General features: G+C 50.4%; 2 protein-coding genes and 1 pseudogene across 8 annotated transcripts in view; all 3 read right to left on the minus strand.

The window, feature by feature from the left end:
* Positions 1-531: 531 nt before the first annotated feature.
* On the minus strand, positions 532-9,021 carry ESAM (endothelial cell adhesion molecule). The gene is made up of 7 exons (XM_062198447.1): positions 8,734-9,021; positions 5,497-5,684; positions 4,202-4,403; positions 3,904-4,059; positions 1,913-2,035; positions 1,554-1,680; positions 532-1,362 (listed from the first exon to the last, which is right to left on the minus strand). Exons 1-7 carry the CDS (start codon positions 8,801-8,803, stop codon positions 1,047-1,049), a joined length of 1,182 nt encoding a protein of 393 aa, XP_062054431.1. The 5' UTR covers positions 8,804-9,021; the 3' UTR covers positions 532-1,046.
* LOC133765003 (U2 spliceosomal RNA) lies at positions 2,540-2,670 on the minus strand (annotated as a pseudogene).
* Positions 9,022-13,072: 4,051 nt separating the features above from the next.
* The window catches only part of MSANTD2 (Myb/SANT DNA binding domain containing 2), a 39,072-nt gene continuing 31,306 nt past the window's right edge, over positions 13,073-20,838 (minus strand). For 6 of the 7 annotated variants that reach the window (XM_062197249.1, XM_062197248.1, XM_062197252.1 and 3 more), the window contains 2 exons: positions 19,241-19,301; positions 13,073-14,576 (listed from right to left, as the gene is read on the minus strand). In XM_062197249.1, coding sequence (XP_062053233.1) covers positions 13,724-14,576; positions 19,241-19,301 — 914 coding nt within the window. In that variant the 3' untranslated portion in view covers positions 13,073-13,723. The remainder of the gene's footprint in view (positions 14,577-19,240; positions 19,302-20,838) is intronic. The other variant, XM_062197257.1, reaches the window with a different exon arrangement.

Genomic DNA, 20,838 nt, shown 5'->3' on the forward strand with positions numbered 1-20,838 from the left:
CTTGGGCCCCTGCACCTGCGTGGGAGACCTGGAAGAAGCTCCTGGCTTCGGATTGGTGCAGCTCCAGCTGTTGCGACCATCTGGGGAGTAACCAGCAGATGGAAGACCTCTCTCTCTCTCTCTCTCTCTCTCTCTCTCTGCCTCTGCATCTCTGTAACTCTGCCTTTCAAATAGATAAATCAATCTTAAAAAGAAGAAGACGAGGAGGAGGAAGAAGAGATGAAAGTCAATGCACACTCAAGCCCTGAGCACCCACACTCCAGCAGCAAGTGCACCTGCTTCATGCTCCCTGCCAGAGTAGGCTGGCGTTCCAGTAGCTTCGGGTTCTTTGTACCCTGCCCCCTCCACATGACAGCAAGGGACCCTTCTGACAACTCTGGAAGAGCTATTCTGCGCCAGCAAGCCCTGAGGCTGAGAGGAGAAGCCCCTCCTGGGTGTGCAGCATGGGTAGGGGCCCACTTTGCAGCAACCTGATGCTCAGTTTCTGGAAAATTCCTAGTTTGAAAAGACAACTCGATTCTTATTCCACGCAAACCCAATGTATCTTTATTAAAATTTGCAAAATAAAGGCAAAAAACACACATTTCAAGTTAGTTTAAAAAATAGCTTCCCTATCCCCTGCCCCAACAAAACCCAGCCAAGCCAGCAGGACAGGTTATATGAATGCAGGGAGTGGGAGCAAAGGATGGCATTAGATACGGGTGGGGCACAGGTCCAGGTGGCCTGGGGGCACTCTTGGACTGGCAGTGTCCTACAGGGCCCCTGTTATGTGGCTAATCTGGGCAGCATTCAGCTGGCTTCATAGGGAGGGGTGGAAGAGGGTGGAGGCCCCTCCCTATCACAGATGCACTTCCTCCTCTCCGGCAACTTCCTGGGCATTTGGGTCTCACTGAAACATGCTTTCCCACAGAAAAGAGAGGTAGGGGCTGAGGCCTGGAGGTCTCGAGTGTGGCTACCCTCCCAAGACTCAGGCCTCTGTGCTAGGGTTGACCCCTATGGGAAGAGGAGCCACCAACCAGACAGTCAGCCAGTGAGTGGCTGGGCTGTCACACCAGAGACCAAGCCTGACTCTGGGCGGGCACCATCACAGGCACAGCGCCCATGCGGTTCAGGGCAGAAGAAGAAACCCCACCAGGGCTGGAGGATACGGGCTGAGGGGGTGCCCCGTCTGTTCTGGGCAGCCTGGGTGAGGACAGGGCCTGGCTGGAAAGACTGGGCGTAGGGGTCAAAGCAGCAGGCCTGGAAGGGCTGTGCGGCGGCTGGAGAGCTCGTGCTGATGTTACGGAGGACAGGGTCCCATTCTTGGAGATTGTGTCTGAGCCCTTGGGCCAGGTGAGGGTCCGTGGAGCAACCGCATCCTCCCTAGTCATCGAAGAAGTAGAGAAGTCAGAGGCAGGAGGCGGCTGGAAGGGAGAGTTTCTCCACAGTTTGCCATACCCCACCACTCCTCATCCTCCTCAATCCCCATCTCCCTCCCCCTTAAAACCTGCCTGGATCCCCAGACTGTGAGGGGAGCCGGGAGAGCCCCATCCACAGAGGCCAGGGACACTTACTTGATATCATTGGCCGGCTCCTCCAGAGCCTTGCCCCGGCGCTGGTACAAGAGGATCAGCCCAGCTAGCAGCACAAATCCTACCAGGGTGCCTACAACAGCTCCAGCAACCACAGCAGCACCGGGCCCTGAAAAAGCCTTTGTGTCAGCGGAAATACCCAGCTGTTGCCCACCCCTCTTCCTAATGGAAAAAGACAGAACATGTGTGGCTATAAGCAGAAAACGACCACTCACTGAGCAAACACTTGTACCAGTGTCTGACCAGGGCAAGCCCCGTGTCCTGCTACCCTTAGAGGCCCCAGCAGAGGGGCTGCTGCCCCTTCTGGAACCCCATCCCAGCCGCCCTCACTCCTCACTGACCTGTGCTCACTTCCAGCGTCACGTTGCACTGGGCACTGCCCACCACGTTGTGGGCCGTGCAGATGTAGACTCCAGACATAGACGTGGAAAGGTTGGTGAGCCTTAAAGACCCGCGGATGACATCTGTGGACACAACCTAACCGTCAGCTCCGGGATCCTCTTTCTCACAGGGAAAATTAAATCTAGAAGGTCTTCTTAGACTCTCTGGGAGTCACAGTGTGTCTATTCCCTGGTGAAGGAGAAAGGCAGGGCGGCCAGTGTGCCGGACCCCCGGCTGCAGCCTGGCTGCTCAGTATCCCTGTCCACTTGCATTCCTCAGTGACCTGGGCTGCTAAAGACAAAGGCAGGCACAGCCAAACCAAGACACGATTTTTACTTTTATTTCTAAGGCACAGAGTGATGAGAAAGAAAGAACATGAGGCTAAGAACCAGTGCAGAATAGGGTGTGGGACCTTAAGCTTGATACCTCTGAGTCTCCATTCCATCATCTGTCAAATAAGACAATCTTAGGCTGACCGACCTGATGCTGTTGAGAGGATTCAATGGCTCAATCACCATAACAGTTCCTCTTTACTGGCTGCCCACTCCATGCCTAAGCCTGCTCTGTTTTACACGCACTAACTTACCAAAGTTTCACAACAAACCTAGGAAGCAACTACTCTTTTTTTTTTTTTGTCCTCGAATAGAGGACGTATCAGATATTAAACTGATAAGAACAGATACTACACTTGATCTTAGCCAAAAGGCCGAGAAGCGATAGCAACTACTCTTTTAAAAAAGAAAAGGGAGGGCCCAGCACTGTGGCATAGTAAGTGAAGCCTCTGCCTGCAGTGCCAGCATCCTATATGGACACTGGATCAAGTCCCAGCTGTTCCACTTCTGATCCAGCTCCCTACTAATGCATCTGGGAAAGCAGAAGATGGCCCAAGTCCTTGTGCCCCTGCCAGACACGTGGGAGACCTGGAAGAAGCTTCTGGCTCCTGGTTTCGGATTGGCTCAGCTCCAACTGTTGCATCCATTTGGGGAGTGACCAAGCAGATGGAAGACTTCTCTCTCTCTCTTTCTCTCTCCCTCTCTCTCTGTCTGTAACTCTGCCTCTCAAATAAATATAAATATTTTTTAAAAAGAAAAAGAAAAGAGGGTGGGCATTTGGCCTATGGGTTGGGGCTCTGGTTGGTATACCCACAACCCATATCGGAAGGCCTGAGTTCAAGTCCAGGCTCCTCTCCCAATTCCAGGTTCCTGCTAATGCACACTCTGGGAGCAGTGGGTCATGACTCTAGAAGTTGGATCCAAGGCACTCACAGGGGAAATCTGCACTGAATTCCCAGCTCAGGAGCAGTGACAACTGGATGGGAGCTCTCTTTCTTTTTTCTCTCTCAAATAAATAAACATTTTAAAAAGAAAAGGACTGTATTATACAAATAGTCAAGTGAAAGAAGGCGGGGCAAAATGAAATCCATACACCTACCCCCTACATCCAGCAGATGCTACCATTTTCCCATACTTATTTCATCTCCCTCTTTTTCTGAAATATTTTAAAGTAATACTTTAGCACAAATCTCCCAAAATGCAGAAATCATCCCACATAACCACAATACCATTGTCACACTTAATAAATTAATAATTCTCAATTTCATATCTAAAATGTTCCAATTCTCCCTATAATATTTTTAGAGCTGAGGTGTAAAATCAGGGCTACTGATAGGTCCATTTTGCAGGTGAGGGAATGGAGGCACAGAGTCACACAGCTGGAGTTTGAATACAGACAGTCGCGCCCTAGAGGCGCTCCTGAGACAGCAAACGCACATGAAAACAACTGATGCCGTGCCTGCACCTGCTAGGGCCTGCTTCTCCATCCTCCTCCCAACATCCTCCTCTTTCTGTTGTACTTTTTAACATTGCTTCCTCTTTCCACCCTTGCTCCTCTTGTACCTCTCATTCTCCCCCTCCCTGGCCACAGCTTCAATTGTTTCCAGAAGGTTCCTCACCTGCAACTGGTGCAAAGAAAATCTTGGAGGATGGTGGTGGCCCCTCCCACTGGTACTGGGCTGTGGGCTTGCTCCTTGGGGACTGGCACATCAAGGTCACGTTGCCCCCCACGCGAGGTACACCCAGCAGGTGGCAGGACGGAGGGGCTGGAGGCACTGGGGAAGGGCAGATGGACTATATCGCACACACCCGGAACCCGCAGACCCTTCCCCCTCCCCACACACCCCCTTGTCACCCATTTGCTCCTCCCCCACCCTTATGGGAGAGACCTGCCTGAGCTGTGTGCTTCTCACTCACCCAGCACATTGAGTTCTAATGTTTTGCTGCTGTGGCCCCTGTTGGTGCCGGAACTGTCTTGAATATTCACAGAACAGCGGTAAGAGCCCGAGTCCTTCTCCTGGAGGTCCTTCAGCCGCATGGACACGTTCCGGGAGGGCATGGTGTGGACCAGGGAGGCTTCAGGTTTGCCTGACAGGACCCCATTGATGTAGGCCAACACCTGGAAGGGACATGACACCTCCTGTTATTGTACAGTGTCCCAGGAGCAGGCGGTTCCCCTCCTGCCACCTCTGGCCACTTTCACCTGCCCCTGATCTGCACCCACCCTTCTAACCCCTGCCAGCTCCCAGTTACCCATCTTCCCAGCCACTCTCACTGCTCCTGGGCCTTTTTCCCCTCTGCACTGTCTCTTCATCTCCCTCTTGTGTGGTGCAATAAAGATGCAATGGGGGGACTGGCGCTGTGGTGTAGCGGTTAAAGCCCCAGCCTGCAGTGCCGGCATCCCATATGGGCGCTGGTTTGAGTCCTGCCTGCTACGCTTCTGATCCAGCTCTCTGCTATGGCCTGGGAAAGCAGCAGAAGATGGCCCAAGTCCTTGGGCCCCTGCACCCACGTGGGAGACCCAGAAGAAGCTCTGGCTCCTGGCTTCAGATTGGCACAGCTCTGGCCATTGTGGCCAATTGGGGAGTGAACCAGCGGATGGAAGACCTCTCTCTCTCTCTCTCTCTCTCTCTCTCTGCCTCTCTTCTCTCTGTGTAACTCTCAGATAAATAAATAAAACTTTAAAAAAAAAAAATGGGGCTGGCGCGGTGGCTCACTTGGTTAATTCTCCGCCTGCTTCGCCGGCATCCCATATGGGCTCCAGGTTCTAGTCCCGGTTTGCTCCTCTTCCAGTCCAGCTCTCTGCTGTGGCCCGAGAGGGCAGTGGAGGATGGCCCAAGTGCTTGGGCCCTGCACCCGCATGGGAGACCAGGAGGAAGCACCTGGCTTCTGGCTTCGGATGGGCGCAACGTGCCGGCCATGGTGGCCATTTGGGGGGTGAACCAACGGAAGGAAGACTTTTCTCTCTCTCTCTCTCTCACTGACTAATTCTGCCTGTCTACCTGTCTAATAATAATAATAATAATAATAATAATAAAACAGGGCTTTGTAGGTGTTAGGTTTCCAGGGAAGAGAACTCTTTGGGGAAGCCTCCAAGATCACTACATAGCCGGAACCCGTGAGGATACCTGCTTTCTCCTGAGGCCCGCATCCCCTGGCTACCCTGCCTGGGCCCTGGGGTGCCCACAGGCTACATGCGTCCGCCCCCTCACCTGCTTCAGATCCTCTCCTTTCTGTTCCAGGAACCATATCACGAGAGGCGTCTCCCACGGCTGGGCAGAGGACACCTCCCCTTGCAGAGTGTACCACGCCGGGAGCACCACTTCGCCTCCCTCCGTAGCTAGCACTTTGACGAGGCCGGTGGGCACGTGCAGCTCCAGTTGGGCCCGCGAGGGGGTCGCTGGAGACAGAACGAGCAGGGGTAAGCTGGGGAACGTCTCAGGAAAGAGTTCGCCTTTGGGGGCCTGGTGGGCTGCCCTGGGACCGCTGACCCAGAGTCCTGACTTCAGTCTCGGGGCTTATTCTCCCGCGCCCCAGCTCTGTGGTGGGGATGGGGCACATTTCCACGCGTTCACTCATATCCAGAGACACAGACTGCTGAGCGCCAAGAGAAGGGGCCGGATTCCCAGCAAGAAGGGAGAGCTATCCGGAGGAGGGCAGATCTGCTATTTCTGATCTACTTGCAACCTCCCAGTTGCACCCCTTGCGCCTCCAGTTACCCCCGGAGACAGGGTAACGGCGGAGGTAGGGGCCACCAGGCTTCCTCGTTCCCAAGTTTTCAACGCGGTGGGCGGAGAAGGCTGGGAGGCCGTCGGGTTACCGATTAACCTTGCGGCTCCTTCTGAACTGCCAGGGAGCAGGAGGCGCCCAAGCGGCCAGGAGGCTTTGGTGCACCTCCGCCCCAGCGCACAGTCTTCCCTAGGGAGGCGGAGCCTTCGCAGCCACAGAGCAGCTCGGCGACCCAGGTGGGCCCCAGGGTTAAGGGCGGGGTCTGCCCACGGGTGCACGTCTGCCCTCAGGGTGTCTGTCCGGCGTTCAGGACGTGGGCTGGCTTCCGGTCAGGGTCTGTAGCTTGCATTCATTCTGGCATCCTGGAGCGCTCTTGGGTTTGCCCTTGGGAGAGGCCACGAAGCAGCTGAGCGCTAAGCCCTTGGGGGAATAACTTGGGCTGCTCTCCGGCTAGGCCTGGGCACGCTGCCTCCCAGGCGTCCTGCGCCCTGCCCTTGCGCGGGCTCAGTACCTCCGCGTGGTGCGCTGGCGGCCCATGCGCACGCAGACGCAGGGCTCCGAGGCCCGGCCGCGCCATCCGCGCCGCTTTCCGGCTTCGCGTCTTCACAGACCCCCACCGCCCTGTTCCTTGGCCTTCGGTGCAGCCCCCTTCCCGTTTCCTGGCCGGTCCCTGCGGGCTGGGCAGGAAGCTTGTGCCCCGTGATAAGGCTGAAGACAATGAAGGGGGGGCCGCTACACCGGAGGCTCTGACGGCAAAAACAACCCCAGCCTCAAGGAGCCCGACGGCCCATTCGGCGGAGGCCCCCGCAAGCCAGGAGCCTGCGGGCCGTGCCCCTGTGGCCGGGCCTGTGGACCGTACCCGCCGAGCGAGCAGCCAGAAGCGGTTCCTGCCCGGAAACTGCAGGAGTCCCAGGAGGAGCTCGGGCTTCCTTCGCCATGGGCGCCCTCGTCCCACCTCAACGAGCTCCCGCAGGCCCTGCTTCTGTAACCCGCACTTCGCAGAGGCCGAAGGGTAGCAATGATAAAACGCACGCCCTAGGGTCTGCGCTAGGGCCGCGCGTCTCAGGCCCCCTGTCAGGAAACAGGGGCAGAAGAGGGTCAAGGCTGCCCGCCCTCCGTCCTGGGTGTGAGGAGCTGGAGCGAAGCCGCCCCGACAGCGCAGCCTTTTTCCGCTCCCGGAGGGCACAGCGCCCGAGTGAAAAAGGACGGGCTCTGGCCCACTCCGAGACCAGAGGGAGACGCAGGCAAGGGCCCGCTCCCCAGGGCTACTATTTTTAGTCTCTCTCTTTCTCTGAGAAACTCCCCCCGCGGGCTTCTCACGCCCCAGGGGCAAGCAGCGCCGAGGCTCGGAGGAGCTCGGGGCTGGACGGCCTCTCCACCGACCCGACGGCCCAGAGCCTGCCCCGTGCGCCCGGGGGGCGGCCCAAGTGCCATTTAACCCTCAGTTGGCTGGGCTGGCAGGAACTGGAATCTGGGCCTACCGAAGACTCACTACGGGGAGAGAAAAGGGAAGGGTTGCCCACGATGAGCAGATGGTGGCCACAAGGCGCAAGCAGCAAACCTGGATTGTCCTCCCCTGTCCGCCATGCCTCTCCATCAAGAAGAGCGATAGGGGAGTTGTCAGAGGGACGTAGAAGGCAGGAGAGCCGAGCTTGAACTCGGCAAAGTGGGACTGCGAAGTGGAGGGGCAGGAAGACTTCCGGGCTTTTGTGTGGCTCCGGGGGCTTAAGTAGAGACCCTAACATTTCGTGCCGCAACACCACTGGGTTAACGGGCCTTGGACAGAAGCAGGGGGGTCCCGCCTCACTCTGCCTCATTGTGGCGGAATTCCACCCTACCTCCTTCCAGGCCTCCCTGTCTTGGCATTCTCTGGAGAAACCGAGTTCAAGCCGCTAACTCCAAACCCACTTTCCACTCTCTTAAGGAAGAGTGGGAAGCCGGGAGTGGAACAGCTTATAATGGGCTTAGGTCCTGCTGGGTCCTTTACCTCTGGCGTTAGGAGACTCCCAGACCCTGAGGAAGCCAGGGACCCCTAGGGGTCCCCTAGGGGCCTTCGGCATTCTCCTAGCACTCACTGGAAGCACCGCCTCTCTAACTTTGTCCCTTTGCCTCTAGGAACGAATAGAGATGGTGGACCTGGGACAGTATGCGACAATTCTCCCAGCTTTTGAACCATTTCCTGTGTCCAAATGACCTCACGGTCATAGCTTGAGGGCACCTCCCTTGATCCCTAGGAAGAGGGAGGATCTAGCCTGGAGGGGGGGGGTGACTCCAAGCGCCTGCATCAAGCCTGGGGACAAGGATATTCCTTGGGGACCTCTGGAGCCAGCTTATTGGGGGAGGGGGCTGGGGGGGGGGACCGAGGGGGACTGGAGTTAAGTCCTTAAGCTCTTTATCAGGGTCTCATCTAGTGTCTCAGCTCATCTGGCTCTGCTGAATGGGGTGGAGAACAGAGGAGAGAATGGCTGTGATAATTCACCCCAGGAATCTGCTCATCTCCTGGCGATGCCCTGATAACACACACTCCACACCCAAAGCGGGAGCTGTCCCAGGACCAGCCGGGGATGCCCTGGGGTGGGAGTGGGGTGTAGTGATGGTATAACTGGAACAGGGCTGGAGTCCCCTCCCACGCAGTTCTTCATCAGTGCCCGAAGTCCTCCCTCAGGGTCGGAGCGCCCTGTTCCATCCCAAGTCCCCTCCTCGTCCCAGGTTTCACTCACCGAGGGTACTCAGCCCCAGGAACAAAATCCACAGCAAGCTGGTAGCGGGAGACCCGAGCGGAGAAACCATGGCCTTCGCTGGCCCAGGCGGGATCAGGGGCGCCAGCTCCGGGACGCACGGTCCGACAGGTGTGGAGGCTGCAGGACAGGAGGACGCGCACCAGAGCCCGGCCACAGAGGCGGCTCCAGCCCAAGTCTGAGTGAGTGGTGTGTGTGTGTGTGTGTGTGTGAGCGCGAGCCGGTGGCGGGGTGGGGACCGACCGCGACAGCGGGGCGGGGCGTTCGAGGGGGAGGAGAGGTCGCCGTCCTCCCGGGCGGGGCGCGCCGGTGACCCGCCGCGGGGGTCGGGAGGGGGGTCGCTCCCAGCGCTGGGACTGCGGGGCTCGCGGCCTCCTCCCGCCGGCCGGGGCGCAGGGCACAGGCGGGGGCAGCGAGTCGTGCTGCCTGGGGGGTGGGGGGGGTGTCCTGAACAACCGTTCCGTGCCACGCCCGCCCTTTCCGCCGGTGTGGGGTGGGGAGGTGACCAGGAAGGGAGGGAGGCGTGGGACTTTCCGAAGACCAGGAGCCACCGCACCTCTGACGCTGCAAAAGACCCCCGCCCCGTCCGGTGTGTGCTGGGGGTAACCTCTGGTCCAAATAACCCGCTCCGAGCCTGGGGGTACCACGTCCTAGCCTAACCGCGGTGGCCGTCCTGAAAGAGGAGACTTCCCTTGTCCCCAGGCCGCAGTGAGAGGGGCGCAGGGGCAGGATTGACCACTTTCCCAGAGCCAGGTGCGGGCTGGGCCTGGAGCGCGCCGCGGCCCGGGACATCGCACGCTCCTCGGAGCCGGAGGCCGCTCTGGGCAGGCCTAGGGGAAGACGGGGGCTATCGGCGAATTTTTACAGTACCCCCCTCAGCCCAGGCCCGGGGACTGTGCCGGCCTCGTGCCCTGAGCGGGAAGGTTAGGGCAGGGTATCCCCAGGAGCTGAGCGGGAGCCTGAGGCGACACGAGACCGGTCTCCAGCCCCTCACCCCCGAGCTGAACTGTAGAATAACCCCACGCTGGCAGGGCAGGAGGGGGTGGCTGCGGGATGCTAGACTCGACATTTTCTTTTCTTCTTTATCTCCAGTATTTTCGCAGCCTCCCATCCCTCCAGTGTCCGGCTCAAGCCCGCGATGATCCTTTAATTCCAGGGACTAGATCTTGTTCGCTGGGAATTTAATTTAGCCGCCCCCACCCCCACCCCCGCCAGCCATTCCGACAAAAGGCACCTCTGCGCCCTCTGCTGGCCGCCGCTCCCTCGAACAAGGGCGCGCACCTGTTCTTGCTTTTGTCCAAAAGCCTCCCCCAGACAGATGCTTCCAACGTTCTGGCGCAGCTCAGCCATTCGGCAAAGGTCAACTAGGGCAGAAGCCAGAACACCAAATTCCTGGCGCTGCCCGCTCTGGGAGGCAGTTGTCTAGCGAGAAAAGCTGCCAGGCTTACTAAATTCCACGCACCCCACACAGCTCTGCTTTGATCTAACACCAACGGTGGTCCTTGTGTCCACACTGCACAAGGTCTTTTTCCATACGGTGTTCCACAGACCCGCTCAGCTGCTTCTCCCTACTGCGACCTGCCTGGCTCCCCTTCAAATACCTGCCATGCAGTGGATCTGAGAAATGCCTGTGCAAACACTAGACTGCGCATGCCACCCCTGGACTCCAACACTTGGCAGCTCTGTGGCAGCAACAGCAAGAAAGTTACCTGTCAGTCTCACACCCTTATGCAGGGACCTCCAAACTGCGAATTGTCAAGATGGGGGCAGTACACTATTGGCTTGGTTTTCTTACTCTATCACAAACTTTTCTTGGCTTTATTTCACATTGCAAACCACCTCTTGTGAGCACTCCTTTGATTCCAGACAAGGGTTAAGTTGCCCCCAGTAAGTAACTCCATCCAAAAAGGCACCCCAAAGTCTTCTGGTTGCAACCCAGGAAGACCAGAGCATCCAATTCCCTAGGCTGCGCTTATCCCAAGCCAGGGATACACAAGGTCTGGCCTCAACAGTCACTCCCTGCAGCTGATTTTTCCTTTGGAATTCAGACCCCAAGTAACTTGCTACATGACAAGTAAAGGGGCAATGATGGCTTTGTGGGCAGTGAGTGTGTCAGTGGGACAAAGGGGCAGTCTCCTCAGGACTCTCACCCCAAAGGACTGTCCTCACTGCTTATTCCAGTGGCTTTTCTTCTAACCTTGAGGCAGTCAAATGGTTGAACTGAGTTTTCACCAAATTGTATTTTGGGGTGGTCCCTGCTCTCCTCCTGGTATGAGACTAGGCAGAGAGGATCTGCGTGTGACTCAGGAGCTGCTTACACAGACATGCTACGGGGAAGAACTAAGCTCACAGTTTCACATTGAGACTTACAATCGTTTCCATTTCTTCCAGTTGCACCTCACCTTAGACCTCCAAAGTACTTCCCAACACTGGTTCTTACATTTGAATATTCTGTCTCCAGCTCCTTGGTGTCAGCTACAAGGCTTCGTTAAGGCCTAAAGTAGTCCACTCACTGCTTGTAGCAATACTCAGGGCACCCTCTGTCTACTTTTCTTGACGGTCCTAGCTGACGTGGTATCAGCATGCCACTTTCTTTTCAAGCCTCTGTTACCCAAATCGCTGCTTTGTACTCCTGCCCATCCTGCTCCTATCGCATCCCAAGCCAAAGTGTGAAAAAACACGTCCTGGATCTGGTCTTTGCCATCTTTCTGCTGCTCAATGTCCCAACCTAAGTAAGGTTAGGTAGGCCCAAAACAGCCTCGGTAACTGCTTCTAAAATGTTCTGCCCCAGCTAAGTAATTCACACTAAGGGAAGACAGAATGGAGGGGAAAATGCATGGAGCATAGTTTTATGTTTGAGGGTTAGTTCAGTGGCCATCTGAGTAATGATGCTTATCCCTACAGCACGTAGTACTGGTACTGTGCAATTATTGCTGCAAGATGGTCGATGGTGCCTCTGCCTTGAGGATCATAGTCCCTAGTTCCCAAGAAAAGCAAGCTCGTGAGAATTTCACAGAGCCCCTGCATAGACTGCGTCCATGCAGAACAGGTGCAACTCTCAAGCATTCTGACGATATTTGAGCTCTCCTTGAACTAGCAACTATTTTCAGTAGTTCACATCAGAAAATAGCCAACTCCTAAAACCCAGACTCAAGTAATGTAAATAAAAGCCATCTATCTCATTGATTATAAGCTCCCTAATCATTAGAAAAATAAGCATTAACCAAGAGGTATCAAAATGAGAAAATCACTAATTTGAAAGAAACTTTAAAAAAAATCAATATGCAACTTTCTCTTCCATAGTGCAGAAAAATGGGGAGAATTATGGCTCTTACCTGTATCTGTAGCACATTTAAAATAGAGCACCTGAGAGACACTGGGGAGTCATTAGTGAAAAATAACAAATCTATCAAGTTCTTGCCAGGAGACCAAAGTGATCCTTGACTTCTCTAATAGCTTATTAGAAGCTATTTTTAGCCAAGAGTACTGACCATTCAGTAGAGTGGTGGTGGACCCAACTAGAATAGTGATCTTTCTAATGGCCTGAAGCCTGCCAATTTCCTCTCCATAGATCACTTTAAAACCTTCTTTTTTTTTGGGGTGGGGGGTGGGGGGTGGGGAGAGTTGTGTTTTCATTGGATCCTCACTTTTCCTTTTTTTAGACAGCAAGATGACATCAAATTTTCCACTTACACTCAGAGACAGCTGCCCTGATTCCTGAGTGTAAAAGAGGACGAATGAAAGTCTTAGAAATCCATGTACTGGGCTGGTGCTGTAGCGGGTTAAAGCCCCAACCTGCAGCGCTGGCATCCAACACGGGTACTAGTTTGAGTCCCGGCTGCTCCACTTCCAATCCAGCTCTCTGCTAATGTGCCTGGAAAAGCAGCAGAGGATGGCCCGAGTCCTTGGGCCCCTCCACCCACATGAAAGACCCGGAAAAAGCTCCTGGCTCCTGGCTTTGGATTGACTCAGCTCCAGCTGTTGCGGCCACTTGCGGGGCAAACCAGTGGATGGAAGACCTCTCTTTCATTCCCCCTGAAATTCTTTCTTTCAAATAAATAAAAGAAATTTTAAAAGAAAGAAAGAAATCCATGTACTTAGGGCTGGAAGGAATATCCTAGTCATGCTTGAAGGGAAAAAAAAATACAAAATGAGATGTCCAGTGACCTCTGGTAGTCTGATATTGGTTAATACAGTAGACAGAGTGAAAGAAAGTGAAGATATCCATTCATTCTTAGCAGCAAAGTCAGAGCACAGTGTCTACTACCAATAGGGCCACATTCTGCTACAAAAAGTTCCAATAGCACAACAAGAGGCCAAGAATTACTTTAATTTCTTTTTTTAAAAAAAAAGTTTAAATGGCAACACAACCATAAAGTTGGTACATCACAGAAACAAAGGTCTTTGCAGGCAACACTGATTGGAAATAGTAAAACACTTGGCTGGTGCAAAAAATGAAACTCTAAATTATATACAATCGTAGCTAGGGGTGATACTGAAAAACAGTCTTACGTACTGTGACTCAAGACTTAACTTGCCATTATCTATTGCTTATTTATTCAAGGTTGTAAATAATACTTATATAGAGACATAGAGATGTGTAAAAATGAAACATTGTGAAAAAAATACAATTTTTCAATTTCGTATGAAACTCAAAAGTATTAAGTTTTGTCCAATATGGAATGTACCTACATTTGTTTATATTAGGGCTCTAAAATCCATGTAAAAATTTTTCAATTTAAAAAAAGAAAACAGCTGACCCACCATGCAAGTTTGCTATGTATCTTGCTTGCTCAAAATGAGCATTCTCAGGTGAGGTCTGTATTTTCTGCCCAGAGTCTGTACTGGCCCACTCGTGGAAACAGTTCCCATGAAGAGTCTGGTGGCAGCATCTGGATGAGGGTTGGTCTGGGTCATGGGGGTGAGTAGAGAAGAGGGAGGTAAGAGCCCGAATCCTTATGAAGGATGACATTCAGTTGTTGAATTTTAAGGGGTATCCAATGGCTTTTTCCAGGCACTCAACTAGAGAGCCAGCAGAAAGAAAATCCCTCTCTACTTCTACAAATTTGATATAGATAGATTTAGGGGAAACTCCAGGATCCACAATACAGTTCTGGGACAAAAACCCATTAATACCAACCCAATCTTTGCTGAAGGTTTTGGTATTTGCTTGGAAATGTAAAAATAAGCATTGCTGCAGAGTCCTGACCTCAGCAATCCCGAGGTAGCAATAGGTGATTCGGGTGGGTTCTATTTCCACCTGTAATGAGGCTTGTGTGGAAAGGGTTTCCAGGTCACCTCGGCCCTCTTTTCCTGGGTCCAGGGAACGCCGCTCCACGTGGGGTGAGAGAGGCCTCTCGATACATTCTTCATAGCCAATGGCATAAAGGCCAGGGCTTTTAGGAATGCCTCCTGGCAATAAATATTGAACAACGTTCCCACCGGTTGGTTTGGAATGGGCAATGGGTATCCAGTCAATTTCCATGTGTAGCTCTAGGCACCTGGCTTCACTAATAGTGATCTCTAAAAATTTGTAGTAAACGTTTTTCCAGTTCATTTTCTGTACTCGGGTCATAATGATCCGTCCCTCAGGCTTCTCAGAGTTGAAATATTCCCGAAGTCGCTTGCCAAGGGGCACCTGTGAGCTGATCTCAGCATAATGGTAACGGATATCCTCTTTCCAGCGGGTGTTATAACCAATTCCAAAAATGGCCAGTTTATTAGAAAGATGGAGCCTTGAAAAGTCTGTCCAGCTCTGAAACAGTTCCCATTTCAACTGTACCGATTCCAAAATCTGAACAATATTTTGCATGATGTCTCTCTTCCTAGAAAGAGAAATAAGAGTCAAATTCCACAGATGTCGAGAACAGCACTGTCGAGAAAACGATGGAAATGTTCGCTATCTGTGCTGTTCAACAGGGCAGCCATTAGAACTTACAACGTGGCTAATGGAGATGAGGGAGTCCATCTTTAATTCTATTTAACTTAAAATTACATTTAAATAGCCTCATGTGCCAGTTGCTGCCACACCAGGCAGCAAAGGTCAAAATAATCATAGTATGAAAACATAATAAACACTCTCACCCTGGAAGTTTCTAGGCATTTCTGATAAACTGCTTTCTTCTGTAGTCTCACTACATCAAAACTGATACACAAGACCTCAGGATTTTAGAAGTTCAAGGACTGTGAATTTTAAAGTGCTATTAAAATGCCTGTGATAGATTTTAAACCAACTACTCAGAGAAGGTGAAGGATGCTGTTTTCAGAAAAGCACTCCATGTCACTTAAGATAATGAACAACTTAATTTCTTCAAGTAACATTTCAATTTGTGAAATTTCAAAAATTCAGTAATTTTGGCATATATACATGTCCTATAGGAAAATCTACAACTCATTATTGACTAACGACCTGATACAAAAGCAAAATGAATTTAAATCAACTGTTAGGTTAGCACAGGATGAAGATGTGAGAATTCAGATGAAGCCGGTCCACTTTAGGCCTGGGCTTTAAGAGAAAGATTCAGGATAATGAACAGAGACCTGTAGAAAATCCTTTGTAAAGACATGGAAAAGTACAGACATTACTCCAGCTTTGATTTCTATAGTTAAAAAAGTAACAAGACAGAAATGCTGGCAAGTTGCTTCCCACACTGCTCAATTCACGTAATTCCAACTGATACATCATATAATTTTGTACATATACGAGGATGTGTAATTACAAGATGGTTTTTCAAGTATGGCAAAACTTTGATATGGGAAGAATGGTTTTATTCTTAAATATTAATTTGGCAAAAACTACTACACTCTATCTACATCAATTACAGTGTTTAATCTACAAAAACACTAGACTATCACACTCACAAACAGGTAAGGACAGAGGTTATACACAATGATTTGCTAACAGCTTCTTGAACGGAGCCTTTGGAAGGGGGCAGATCCTTGGGACTTTCCTATTAAATCCTCCCGCATTCTAGGGGAGAGGTTTGGGAACACTCGGGAGCCTTCACAAAGCTGTTCCCTGTCTGTCCTCTTATGCCTGTTGACTTTCTCTGCAATATGACAAAAAGCTACTATTTCATTATCAGCTTCTGCTTGGACGGGAACACTGCCTTGGATTTACCCTGCATCCTTCAGGTTGTCTTGAAAGCTTCTTGAATGACGAAGGGAGGCCATCTAGATGAAACCACTGCACTCCTGGGGAACTGCTGCTGTTCTCAGAGGACACAGAAGTACTCGATCACTTTTCTAGTTAATTGTGGTACCTCTGAGGCTAAGGTATAGGACTATGTTTCTGCATGGGTCAATGCTTTAAAGGTAAACTAACTCTCACAGCCCTCATCTTCTTTGTCCTCTTCTGAAATGCATCCTTGATCTCAAGGAAGACTATGCTAAGCAGATTGGGGGGGGGGGGGGGCGCGACATACACAGAGATTTTTGTCTGTTTTGCTAACCGATATATTCCAAAGCCAGACATGTAGTAAGTACTTGACAAATCTGTGTTGAAAAATGAGCTGATTAGGTGACTCTTCTTTGTGGATGAAGCATTTTACTAGTTAGTTCAGCTAATCCCCACTTATACCTACTGGGGGAAAAATAACCCAAGGTCCAAATGAAGTTACTTTATTCAATGCTGCCATAACTCTAAATCATTAATACCAGTCAGATACTGCAAAAAAGAAAAACAAAAAACTAACAGTCCTGAAGAAACTGTCATACTGGGGGAAAAAATGGCCTCATGAACATCTTCAGATTCTTACCCTGTAAGCTAAACCTGGAGAACAGGCAGCACTGTCTAGAGATTTTTGCAGACTGTCAGCTCTCTGCACTGCTAATCTGAGTCTGAAGCAAAGCTTATCTGGGCTCAAGACATATGTTAGAGGAGTGCTCGTTTAGCCTAGCAGTTAAGACACTCAGGTCCCACAGTGGAGTACTCGGTTTGATTCCTGTTCTGGCTCCTGACTCCATCTTCCTTAGGAAGCAACAATGATGGCTCAAAAGTAATTGGGTCCATGCCACACATGTGGAACACCTGGATAGCATTCTTGGTTCCCAGCTATGGCCTGGCCTAGTCCCAGCTATTGTGGTCATGTGTTGAGTGAACCCAGTGGAATGGGAGCTTTCCCACCTACACTGCCACCCACCCCAATCTTTCTCTCTCTGCTTCTCAAATAAATAAAGTTTATATTTAAAGCTAGGAGCACAATGAGAAATAGACCCAGTTCCAGAGAACTATATGTTACATTTCCCATTTGGGGTTTTTTTTTGTTTGTTTATTTTGTTTAAGATTTATTTATTTTACTTGAAAGGCAGAGTTACATAGAGAGAGGGAGAAAGACTTCCATTAACTGGTTCACTCCCCAAACGGCCACAATGGCAGGAGCTGAGCCAGGCCAAACCCAGGAACCACAAGCTTAATCTGGGTCTCCCATGTAGGTGGAAGGTGCCCAAGTAGTTAGGCCATCTTCCACTGCTTTCCCAGGTGCATTAGCAGAGAGCTAGACCAGAAGTGGGGCAGCTAGGACTCGAACTGGCACTCATATGGGACTCTGGTGGTTTAACCCACTGGGCCACAACACCGGCCTCAATTTCCTGTTTACTGACATTTCAACCACCAGAAAAGCTCAAGTGGCTTAAGGCTAGTGACAACAATTCTGCAAAGTTCAAGTTCATCCCTAGTGACATTAACTGGCCAGTCCTGTAGGTCCTGGGTAGCTAGAAGGGAGAGAGGGCATTTCAGTCAAAGAGCCTGTAGTTTTGTTTTGCTTTTTTAAAGAATAGGGGGTCTGAAGGTATGGAGCTGCAATAACTTGTTTTTAAAAACAGTATTCAATTTCGCTTCCTTTGGTACATTTTGATGTCACAATCTTAAAAGATAATTACCTCCCGGCTGGCACCGCGGCTCACTAGGCTAAGCCTCCGCCTTGCGGCGCCGGCACACGGGGTTCTAGTCCCGGTCGGGGCGCCGGATTCTGTCCCAGTTGCCCCTCTTCCAGGCCAGCTCTCTGCTGTGGCCCGGGAGTGCAGTGGAGGATGGCCCAAGTCCTTGGGCCCTGCACCCCATGGGAGACCAGGAGAAGCACCTGGCTCCTGCCATCGGATCAGCGCAGTGCGCGGGCCGCAGCGCGCCTACCGCGGCGGCCATTGGAGGGTGAACCAATGGCAAAAGGAAGACCTTTCTCTCTGTCTCTCTCTCACTGTCCACTCTGCCTGTCAAATAAATAAATAAATAAATAAATAAATAAATAAAAGATAATTACCTCCCAATAAAAGATGGCCTTAAGTCTACTGATCTGGGTCATAAACTTGAGGAACAGGATAATGGCTACAATTTTGAGAGTAACTCTTGATTCCTGGCTTGCTGAATGGAAATGACTGGGAGTCTTCCTTGTACAGTTCGTTACCTGTCACAGGCCTCTTTGCCCTTTTCCCATCATCTCTCAAACATCAAGGTCACATGTGTGGCAGGAAGCACACAAGAACAAGGAGGTCCTATAAATGAAGGTAACCAGGTGTTCCTCACTTGTCTCCTGGATCTAACCAGTAGATTTCACAAACAGAACATCACTGGGAACTCAGAACTGTGATGTCCTTCCAGAAAGGGGCGCTGCTAAAATCTCAGCGGGGAGACCAAACAGATGACCAGCGAAGGGACCCTGGGCCTGGACTTTCTCAGTCATTCCTCCAGCATGCATTTTCTTTCCCAAATATAAAAACAGGCACCGGCTGGCGCCGCAGCTCAATAGGCTAATCCTCTGCCTTGCGGTGCCGGCACACTGGGTTCTAGTCCCAGTCGGAGCGCCGGATTCTGTCCTGGTTGCCCCTCTTCCAGTCCAGCTCTCTGCTGTGGCCAGGGAGTGCAGTGGAGAATGGCCCAAGAACTTAAGGCTAGTGACCTGCACCCCATGGGAGACCAGGAGAAGCACCTGGTTCCTGCCTTCGGATCAGCGCAGTGCGCCAGTTGCAGCACGCCGGCCGCGGCGGCCATTGGAGGGTGAACCAACGGCACATGGAAGACCTTCTCTCTGTCTCTCTCTCTCACTGTCCACTCTGCCTGTCAAAAATTAATTAATTAATTAATTAATTTTAAAAAAGAATACTATTAAAAAAAAACAAAAAAAAAACAGGCACCTCAGAACCTGACACTGTGAGGAACATAAGGGTCCCTTTGGCCCTCCCATCCTCTCACTTAACCCCAGATAACTCAAATTGCTCGGACTCATCCTTGAACCTTATTTAAACCTCCAGATATCCACATCCACACACAAGCTAACACCACCAACACACTTGTTTCCATGTAACATGTTTATTTGATCAACTCTGTGGATAACCATTGGACAAGACAAGCTAAGCAGATGAGAACAATGAACAGACATGCTTCCTTCGTGGTAGGGCTGCAAATTTCACGACACATCTCCTTACTTCCTGACCCTGCCCCTGGGCATTAAACTCAGCCAAACACTCTTAGTGAAAAGGTGAAGCATCTACTTACTGTGCTTCTTCAGAAGACTCTTGTTTTATTTTTAATGTTCTCTTTGTAACAGGTATTTCATCTGAAAAGCAAAGATTTTGAAACAATTATATTTTCCCAAATTGTAGCAGACACCTATGTATAAATAGCTATATTTACTGCTCAATCCACACTTTTAATGCCAGGCCTCCATGCTAGTGTCCAACACTGTCCAATATCAGATTTATAAATATGTCTTATATAATGAGATACATACATTTATATGCAAGATCAGAAACCAGCTCTACAAGTATAAAATTCTTCAAGGTCACCAGTGGATTTCTAGCTAGGAGCTTAAAGCTTAATTTCACCACAAACATGATTTTAAAAGAACAAGAATGAAAATAATTCTGTTCAATTCAGATTTTCAATGTAGGTTTTACAGAGCAATTATTCCCTCAATATCAGGGTCAACATATTCTGCAGGTTATTTTTACCCCCAAAGTTTTGGGTAGTTTAACTCTCTATGGTCAAACCAATGTTATAGGATGCTATAGTAATTTAGATCTTATCACTGTTCTGGAATTAAAATGGGATCACTTAGCACCTGCCCTTTTTATTCTTTTAACATTTAAGTCCCGCTCTTACATACTGTTACTCTTATAGTTTTAGAGCCTCTTTTCTCCTCTCTTCTAATATCTGAGGTTTTCTTTAAAACTGCATTCCTAAGAAATAAATTAAATTAACATTTAATCCTGGGGCTGGCAATGTGGCGTAGTAGGTAAAGCCACCACCTGAAATGTTGGCAGCCTCTACTGGCACAGGTTCATGTCCCACCTGCCCCACTTCTGATCCAGCTCCTTAAAGGGCCGGAAAAAGCATCAGCAGATGGCCCAAGTGCTCGGGCCCTGGCACCCATGTGGGAGACCAACATGAAGCTCCTGGCTTCAGCCTGGCTCAGCCCTGGCCGTTGTGGACACTTGGGGAGTGAACCTGTAGATGGAAGATTTGTCTCTCTCTGTCTTTCTCTCTGAAATTGACTTTCAAATAAACAAATAAATCTTTAAAAAATAATCCTTTAATCATTTTTCTTTTGAATTAGCATTTCCCTATCATAAGATTCTATAAAAAACAGTGCCTGTGGATTTTAACCTTGAGCTATGGTACCACATTACATTGCATGCTACGTAGACTTCCCTGGGCTCTGCCTGAGTATCGCACCAAGCAGTAAGAACATTTACTTAGAAGTCAGCCCTCATTACTCAAGTTGCTGTTAATGTATAATGGCTGCAGTGGAAACCTGATTAGTACTTTCAAATTATGAAAATCAAAATGGAAGCACTTAATGCAAAAAATACATATCAACCCTTAATTAGGCTGCACAAATGTTGATTTGATGACCAGGAGTTTCAATTTCCATTTCCAATGCCTATGATTTTGTATAAATCATTCTGGCCTCTTAAGAAGTGTGAAGATCTGTGACCACTGGCACGATTCAAATAACAGCTGTTTCAAGATAAACAGACGCTTCCTCTCACTTTTTGTTCAGACCAAAGTCTGGGAGGGAATCTTTTCTAAATCACAAACCTCTGAAAAGAGTAAGTATTCAGGCTGAAGGAAGGAGAAGACAGTTAACGCTT

Source organism: Lepus europaeus, chromosome 7 (assembly GCF_033115175.1).
Source record: "Lepus europaeus isolate LE1 chromosome 7, mLepTim1.pri, whole genome shotgun sequence".
In the NCBI taxonomy this organism is placed as follows: Eukaryota; Metazoa; Chordata; class Mammalia; order Lagomorpha; family Leporidae; genus Lepus; species Lepus europaeus.